Genomic DNA, 9,410 nt, shown 5'->3' on the forward strand with positions numbered 1-9,410 from the left:
TATTGGAGGCTTTCCAAATGTGGATAATGCTTAGTCCTATGGCTAAACCTTGCTAAACTATGTAACCAACCTTATTTTTACTATATACTTTAATAAAATCACTACATTATCAAAAAACGAAGCAACAAAGTGCTCAAAGGAAAAAGGTAAGAAAGTAGAAAGAGTTCATCATGGGTAAATAAACTAAAGCCAAAATATGAATACTCCCATACATTACAAAGGAAATTACTCCAATGCCCATATGAGATTCATTCTATCATTCCCTACTAATGAAACACAATTCCAACAAGATAATCATAATGAAACATTAAAAGTTATTCAAAATACTATGAGAAATGTGTCTAAAACTTTGGCAAATTTTAAGGGGGCATTTAGGGAATTTCAATCAAATAGGAGGAAGGCAAAGGAACCTTTGACTACGTATGAGGAGCATTTTGGTCACTAATGAGATTTAGGGGTGTTTTGTAAATTTTGTTTTCTTTAAAAACACAAGTACGTTGGTTTTTTAAACTATATATTAATACCAAGAGTGGTACCGGGATTTTTGAAAAAGATAGGGATACTCTAGTAACTTCACCTATATTGTAATACCAATAGTGGTCCATGGTGGAACGCTTGAAAAACAGGAGGGTGCTCAGCTCAGGTTTGACTAGACTTGGTGGTCTTGACTGAAAAGCGATCACGGTGCAGCATGTTCGTTTCCTAGGACATGGTCTTTTTATGTGCTTCCATACTTGTTAGACCTTCGAAAGTCTTGACAATTTAATAAAGATCCTGGGCATCACCCCACCTAAAATATCTAAACAAGTTGTCAAACGACACCAATCGTGGCTGACTTTTCTTTCAATTTTTAACGGCAAGACAAGGCTGTTGTGGGAAGGATAATTGCTGAAAATCCGAGCCTATACAAGTTGAGCTAAGTCTCAAAAAACTTATATATATATATATATATATATATATATATATATATATAAAAGTGACGGCAAAGTGAATAGAGAAGAAGAAGAAAGACAAGTTTTCCAAAAGGGAAAGAAAAGCAAGCGATTGCAGAGCCCTCGCCCTGCCAAGCCCTAGATGGACAAGCAAAGCAAATTAACGGTACATGCACAATGCGCGTACACATGCAAAAAGAAACGTTACGAAGGTTTTTATCCTTTTGGTCTAAAGTAAAGTTGGTTTAAAACTTCACAGCTTGAGCTTCTTTTCCTCTTAACAAACCTAATTAAACAAAATTAAAGCATAACCTGACTACATCTCATCAACCAAAGAACATATCTTGTTGAAAGGATTCTTTTCTTTTTGTTTGATTTGTTTCTAAGGTAAACATTTGGGATTAGAACTTCACAGCTTGAGCTTCCTTTTTTTAAACCCCAACAAATCCAATTAAACAAAATTATAGCAAACCTGATTACACCTGATTAACCAAAGAAGACATCTTGTCAGTGGAATCTGAAAACGAAACTCCATTTAAGAACAACAAAAAGGAGCATCCCATCACCTCTGAGCAGGTTTTACGCACCAATGATCCCAACCGGCAACAGAGTTTAAAGGTGTTAATCTTGATCCTGAACTGGAGAACGTTTTCGATACTGCTACGTAAAAGTTTGGAGATATAACCAAATGTTAGAGCGGTTGAAATAACTGACTGAAGTTAAGATTTCTACTCTACAACAGAACCTTTTGTACAGGTAGCATATTTACATCAAAGCGTCTGTACAAGAGCTAGTTTCCTTACTCCGCCACCACACCACCTGCTTTGCTATGTTTCTAAGCCTGCACGCACGTAAGGTTTAACAGTTCAGTAGAGTCAAATTAGGAAATCGTAGTCATACTAGTGATACACATTTTGTTTTCACTTTTTGACTGTGGTTGTAAGAAACCAGTAATTTTGAGACTGGACATAGTTTTGGCAAGTCCATGGATATTTGAGACTCAATTCCTTGCGTCCCTTCCAACTGTCGACATGTAAATGTGGTTTTCGACCTTTTCTATGATCACAAAAAGACAAAGCGGGTACATTAACCTTTAGATTTTGCATGGAAGATTATATAACAGATTACATAACTTCGGCTTTTCTTTACATTCTCTCAAGTGATATGTTTGTCAGCAGTGTCTAAAATTAAGTCACTAGCGCTTGTTCGGCCTAAATAAATGTCAAGGCAGGCAAAGAAATGTACAAGGGCAAAAAAAGAGTTTTTATGGAATGAGAAGATGAGACTCTCGTCGCAAAGGAGAAAGTCATGTAATGAAAAGAGGAATTTTCATCACAAAAGGAGCAGACACGTTAGGATACGGGAAAAAAGACCCGGGTGGTTCAAATTTATGAAACGCAAAAACATGTAAACTTTCTTTTTAGGTTTGTGAAACCAAAAATAAATTTATCTAAGGTTTAACAAGATGGTTCCCCAGCCCAGCTTCGGCATGACAGTTGCCCTGCATTAGCGTGGTGCTCGTTCTCCAGCCAGAAGGGATGATATTTACTGGAATGCACCGCAGAAGTCTAGACTAAGAAACAGTACTTTACTTAACAATGTCCGGGATGGTTGTTGTATTTACTTACAGAAGAGGTTGTACTTCGCATCTCCTGATCTGCTGCAGAGGATAGAAAATTCTGGTTGCCGATGCTCTTCTCAGAAATCACTTCAGCTTCGTCATGGAGTTGGTTTCCACCTTGAAGCATGTGCATGCGACTCCTCAAAATATCAAGCTCCTGCTCTACACTGCTTAGCCGCTCCTTGAGAGTTATATTCTCCTCTTCCAACACAGCAATATGGTATTCTTGATCTACAAGCCGGACCTCCAAGTTGGGACCAGTCTTGTCCGCACATACAGAGGGATACACCATCTCAAAACGGCTCAAATCATGGTCAAGCCTGTGCTCTAACTGTTGCACAGACTGCGCATGCGAGGACGAGGCTGTCTCGCCACGGCCATTTCCTGCATCCTCGCTTTCTGTTTCCGAATAATCACTTTTCATGTCTGATCTCACTCGGATAAGGCCGTTCATGGAGCCATAGCCGTTCACGCCCCATTCACTAACTTCTTCGGCGAACTCTTCTTTGTAACGTGGCAAAGGAGAAGGTCCCGGCGTGGGAAGCGCAGCAGGAGTAAATGGCGATGGCGTTACAACAGGTGCAAGGCCATGCATGCTCTTGGATCGGATAATATAAGATGTGGTGTTTCGAGGTGCCTCCGGAGCTGTATGATAGTGCACTTTTCTGCCAAAATGTCTTAATCCAGTGCTCCGGAACTGATGATCTTTGTCCCTCATAATCGAGTTTGAGCTATCTTTCGGTCTTGCAGAAGAGGACAAAGCATGAGAGCCAAATTTTGCATCTGACGAGCAGAAGGATACCTGGTTCCTCCTGTTGTCCAGCTGCTTCTTCCACTTCAACCTCGGCTTGTACTTCGTCCTTTCCGCGGAGCCATTAATGAAGCCCCTAGCGGACTTCGAAGGCATCATGGCGGGTGTGCGGTGCCCCATCCTGCTCGACTCCGTTGCACGGATTTCTGCAATTGAGGCTACATGTCAGCAGATTCTCCTTGTGAATTAGGCAACTTCTCGTTGACATTTACTTGACAAAATCAACGAGAAAGAAGCTTGTCTAAGGCACAATTGTTTCTGTTTGAATCAAGCTCGAAAGGACGAAGCTACCATGGCGTAAATGTAACAAGAACCGAAAGAGGAGTTTCATTTCAAGCTATTCTAGCAATTCACGGAGAAAGTATTCAACATACGCTTGTTAAAAACCAGTGGAATACAACGAGGTCAAAGTGCTAGAAGCACTTCAGCACTTCACATGACACTGCTACTTATTTTAAAGTTTCTGAGAAACGCAAAAAGAGAGAGAGAGAGAGAGAAGAGCGAGGGAGAAGGGACGGAGGGAGAGAGTACAGGAAAGAAAAGCAACAGTTTTCTGCAGAGGGAGACGGGAGCGTACCTGCGCTGAGATTATCTGCACAAACACCTTCCGCCTTCAAATCTAAGAGATGAAGATGATGCGGCGCTCTGGGACGATGGCCGACAGGTCGAAACGCAAAACACAGACGAGAGAGAGATAGAGAGAGAAAGAGAGAGAAGGGCGGGGGACCCTCAAGGGAAAGATAGATGAGACAGGACTGCCATAACCCGTTGAACCATAAACGTTAGTAGGTAATAATCGGGAAGAGAGATCCCCAAAAGCCCTCTACCATTGATGAGGCCCACCCCTAGTGCAAACTTTTATCTCTCAATGTTCACACGCCTCCCTATTGTTCACGCTTTGTGAGTATATGGCGCCACTTGCGTGACATAATACATTCTTCTAGGTGGCGCTAGGCAAAGGCCAATCTTAGCTCACTTTGGAGCAAAGTTCATCAGCTTGGAGACGTAGAGGAGAAAGAAAGTAATAGGAACTTTAGTGGGCTACTAACTTCACACCTGTGTTTATTAAACCGCGTCATCCAAAGGGCCATCTAGCCTCCCATGCAACTATTTGCATAGAAGCTTGTTCAAAAGATCTCTCCATAGCATGAATGAGAGAAAGCCAAGCATTGACACCTAAATGATGATATACATATGGAGGAAGAAGTGGGCGAGAATTAGGTATCTTCAAAAGCAACAAATGCTATTGTGATCTCTCACAAATGGAAGTGAGAATAAAGCGGTTGGGCACCCAAAGAGTCGGGCTGTGTCCAAATACAATATCCAATAACGAATATTTAAATCGTGCGCTCGTGCGCAAACAATATAATAAATATATATCAAGCACTTTAATAAATAAGCACGTCAAAATAAATATTGGCGCCACGCTTAAGATGCACACCCATCAAAAATGATAATTTCTTCTAAATAACTTGAATGCACGCTATCGCCCAATGCTTCCCACTACCACCTGCTCTACACATCAAGTGAAGCATTCACAATTGTTAGAAAATAATAAAATTAAACTGACAAAAGTGAATACCTAGCAGTCTTCAGCTACAAAATAATTAAATAGGTTGAAACTCAGTCCTAACCTTAAATTATTACGAGTGCACATTCTAAACTCATAAACGTCCATTAATTTAAATATGTATTTTGCGAAATCACCCACTATGGAATCGCCCACTTGCACATTAAATTAACGAAATGCCCGAAAAGGACAGGCGTCCCCATCGACTTTTCGCACAAGGAATCCACCTTGTGTACAAGCCCCAGCAATAAATATAATTTTACAGAATCCACCGTGGAATATGCCTCCTGGCATCATACCCCCGGGGTGGGATAGCAATTGTCCTCAATTGCTATTAGCTCAATGTGGATAGCAATGTAGAGTAAGCACTTGGGTCATGAGCGTGTATCCATTGGGCCTCTTCAACAATATGATTTTTAAATTTCACTAAATATCTAGAATATCTATGGCCGGTTCTAGTGGTCATAAAGTCAGTACCTAGAATAGTCTCAAGTTCAAGGATTTCAGTTTCTTCTTCTACAAAGGAGGATTTTCATAAACATGATGGACAGGTAATTCACCTTTTGAAGGTCGTAACAAACTAATATGAAAAGTGTTTTGGATTTTTCAGTGTTGGGGTAGTTCTAATTTAAAGACATTATCATTGATTTTGTGAATGATTTTGAAAGGTCCATAAAATCTAGGAGCTAACTTTACAACAGGGTATTTCTCAACACTTTGTAGTCTTCGCTTTTCAATTCGTAACTGGACAAAATCATCAATTGTAAAATTCATAGCTTTTCTTTTCTTATTTGCTTGTTTAGTATATGATTGCTGGGCTTTCGCAATCATATCTTTAACTTCATCGAAAATAGTAGCATGCATGTGGGCAATATCATCAGCAGCTTTAACTTTGTTTGACAATGAAGTAAGAGGTGTAGGCAATCTATATCCATAAATGATTTCAAAATGTATTTTTCGTGTAGCTATACGGGGTGTGTTATTGTATGCAAACTGAAGTAAATGCAAGTATGTATCCCAGGTTTGTGGTTTTGAAATTGTGTATGCACGTAAAATATCTAAGATTGTGTTGTTTGTAGCTTCTGTTTGTCCATTTGTTTCAGGATGAAATGCAGATGAAAAATCAATCTTTGTTCCTAAGTTAGCAAACAAAGTAGTCCAAAAATTATTGCAGAATCTAGAATCTCGATCAGAAATAATAACTTTTCCTAAACCATGGTTAGTGAAAACAATTTTCAAAAACAATTGAGCAGCTTAAGATGCAGTTAACGTTTTCTTGCATGGAATCAAATATGCATGTTTGCTAAATCGATCTACAATAGTCTATATCATATTGTGATTAGCTTGAGTGTTAGGCATACCAATAATAAAATCCATTGAAATAAGCTCCCATGGTCTTTCAGGGATTGGTAAAGGCATTAACAAACTATATTGTTTACTATGGTATCTCTTAACTCTTTGACAAATTAAACACTCGGATATAAAGTTAGAAGCATCGGATTCCATCTGTAGCTAATAAAAATCTTCAATCAAAGTACATAAAGTAGAAATAATACCTCTATGGCCTTGATATGGGGGACAATGAATTTCGTGCAACACAAAGGATCTAAATGGAACAGTTACACATAACCTTTTCTCATAAAACATAAATCCATTAGCATAAGACAATGAATCAATTGGAATCCAGTTATTGGTAATTAATTTATTCCAAGCAGCTTGAAAACTAGGGTCTTGGTCATAGGTATCTTTCATAGGGATAAGAGAATTAAAAGATATCACATAGATATTATGAATAGTTAGTCTTCTACTCAAGGCATCGACAACAACATTTTCTTTTTCGGGTTGATATTGGATAAGTGGATGAAAACTTTGAATAAAAGCAGCCCATTTAATGTGTCGGTCAGATATTTATGGCTGACTAAGGAGATGTTTAATACTTTGTTGGTCAGTTTTGATCATGAATTCAAATCCCATTAAATAGTGTTTTCATTGACGTAAAGCTTGTACTATAGCTAGCAATTCCTTATCATAAGTAGAATACTTGAGTTCAGAGGGTTTAAGCTTGTAGCTGGAGTAAGCTATGGGATGAGAATATTCCATAAGGATAGCTCCTATTCTAGATCCACTAGCGTCAATGACTACTAGGAAAAATGGTCTAGTAAAGTCAGGAAGTTGCAATACAGGAGCATGAGTTAAAGCATGTCTCAGTAAATCAAAGGACTTTTGCTGATTTTCGAACCAATGATACACAATACCTTTTCTTAATAATTTTACCAAAGGTAATGTAAGCAATGAAAAATTTCTCACAAATTTTCTGTAAAAGCTAGCAAGACCTAATAAAGAACGTAATTCATGTACATTTTTAGATATCGGCCAATTCAAATTTGCTTCTATCTTTTTAGGGTCAACTTTAATACCTTTAGATGAAACAATATGTCCTAAGTATTCAATTTGTGTTTGGAAAATTTTACTCTTTTTAGGGTTAGCATATAATTGATTCTCTTTCAATAATTTAAAAACCAAAGATAAATGTTCATAATGCTCATTTTCATTCTTACTGAAAACCAATATCTCATCAAAGAACACAATGGCACAATGCTGGTGCTTCAAAAAGATGCAATTCACCATACGACTTAATGTAGCTGGTACATTAGTTAATGCAAAAGGCATAACTAGGAATTCATAATGTCCAAATTGAGTTCTTAATGCAGTTTTGAAAATGTCAGATGTGTCCAATCATACTTGATGGTATCCAAATTTAAGATCTATTTTGCTAAATATTGCAGCCCCTTGTAGTTTGTGTTGGGGGTAAAGGCGCCTCCACCTAGCCGCCCGTGTATTACTACACTAACAGTCACCGCCACTGCACACTACAGGTTGGATTCCCGACTCTTGAGCTTGGTTCGTGGCATTCTTAGCTTCCCATTGACTCCCCACTCGCTTTGGGTCTCCTTCCCGGCAACCATATCCGACCTTCCTAAGCTCCCATCACTCCCCGGCTTCCCGAGCTTCTTCCCGCGAGCTTCTTCCCGGCCTATTGAGGCACCCTCAGGGCATTCAAGCAAAGGTATTTGATCATTTTCTTCAGGGTTTACTTCAATTCTTGGGTCTCACAGGTTGTAAACAAGATTGGGGTAGCCACCATTGAAGCTCCCTTGCTTCATATCTCACTTGCCTTTGAATAAGACTTGTTGGAGCTCATTGTGGGCCACCATTGGCCACTTCCCTTGCCCCCCAACACCTCAAACTTCAGCCACATGAGCAGCATGCCTCCCCTACAGATTTGGACAGTTTGCGCCATCTTCTTGTAACTTGTGTACATCACCAAAGCAGCCCCCTACTTCCTAGTGGTCATTGGCATGATGTTTGGGCTTCATAATGCACTCTTGACATGGTCTATGGCTTGATCTTGAAGGCTTGAGCATTGGACATTGATTTGGGGCTGATTCAAACATTGTTTGGGATTGTTTACAGTAGTTCACAATCACGTTATGCTGATGCCACATTGACAGTAAATGCTATGCTTGTCTAGGCATACATAGTCAACCGGTTTGATGCCTATTGGATGCCGATCGACTTGGAGATGGATTGCACATGTTATGGCATCATTTTTTGGACTGATTTGCATATTGAAATTTCTCAATTTTGACAGTCATTCTCGACTGTAATAACAATGGGCTGAAGCTCATTTGATTGCTTTGGATTATGCCTATTGATTCCGGGTTAAGTCTTGGATATATGCAATGAAGTATTGATCTTCGGGGTACGATTTCAAGCTTGGTTTCCATTCCGGATGCTTTTGGAAGAGCTTTGACATTACACACTCATTGATATGGTTCATGCTTGACAGCGGTATATGCTTTGACAGTGATGCTCTTTGAGTCTATGCATACCCATTGCCTACTGCTTGATGCTCATGTCTCGGTTGATTACCCTATGCATATGTTGAGCTTGAGTGCTCATTGAATCTCTATCTTGGATGCATTTTGGATTATCCGGAGTTGTCTTGGATGTTACTTGGCTTGTCAAAGTTTATTGGGACGTATGTCTTACTCATGGATGTTACCTATAGTTGCTTTGTAGCCATCATGCTCTTGGGATACTATTGAGGCATTGTCTTGGTCACCTGTCTTTGGCATTTTGACTTTGTTTGATTGAGTTGTTGAGATTATTTATCCACCTTTTGTGCCAGTGGGAGTATCTTGTATGCTTGACCGACATTGAGCAGGAAGTTTATGCTATTTGAGCATTTTGCAGATACTTGAGACTTTGGGATCTCTTACACTTGGATGTGGCATGGTTCATGCACTGATGTCTTGGAGTTGCTTTTGACTTGAGCTTGGGCTTTGCACTCTTGTGAGCATACACCTATTGGTGTCAGGTCTTGCCAGTGTTATGTATACTTTGCCCTATTGTACAGGGGATATGCCTACTCATCATTGAGGGATGCTTTGATGACATGTTTGTGTGTTTGCT

The 9,410-nt window shown here is 39.5% G+C and overlaps 1 protein-coding gene across 5 annotated transcripts; it reads right to left on the reverse strand.

Annotated features, from left to right (window-relative positions):
- Positions 1–998: 998 nt before the first annotated feature.
- Positions 999–4,164, reverse strand: LOC148020889 (uncharacterized). Of its 5 annotated transcripts, XR_015694649.1 has the most exons (5): positions 3,942–4,161; positions 2,561–3,510; positions 1,702–1,773; positions 1,499–1,589; positions 1,002–1,414 (listed from the first exon to the last, which is right to left on the reverse strand). XR_015694649.1 is itself a non-coding variant. In XM_087698698.1 (3 exons), the coding sequence occupies exons 2-3, from the start codon at positions 3,482–3,484 to the stop codon at positions 1,768–1,770; spliced, it is 930 nt and encodes a 309-aa protein (XP_087554824.1). In that variant the 5' UTR covers positions 3,485–3,510; positions 3,942–4,161; the 3' UTR covers positions 1,005–1,767. The 5 variants fall into 5 exon arrangements, 3 of the variants coding, with proteins under 3 accessions (XP_087554824.1, XP_087554822.1, XP_087554823.1); XR_015694648.1 differs by having other exon boundaries at positions 999–1,589; XM_087698698.1 differs by having other exon boundaries at positions 1,005–1,773.
- Between the last annotated feature and the right edge of the window lie 5,246 nt (positions 4,165–9,410).

The sequence above is a fragment of the Lygodium microphyllum genome, chromosome 18 (genome assembly GCF_053477565.2).
Source record: "Lygodium microphyllum isolate KBCC chromosome 18, Lygodium_microphyllum_v1.1.10, whole genome shotgun sequence".
Lineage (NCBI taxonomy): Eukaryota > Viridiplantae > Streptophyta > Polypodiopsida > Schizaeales > Lygodiaceae > Lygodium > Lygodium microphyllum.

Coding starts and splice junctions, on each gene's coding strand:
- LOC148020889 (XM_087698696.1), bottom strand. CDS start 3,484: ATGGGGCACCGCACACCCGCCATGATGCCTTCGAAGTCCGCTAGGGGC. Junction 1,989..2,560: donor TGCGAAGTACAACCTCTTCT/GTAAGTAAATAC, acceptor TTGTGATCATAG/AAAAGGTCGAAAACCACATT.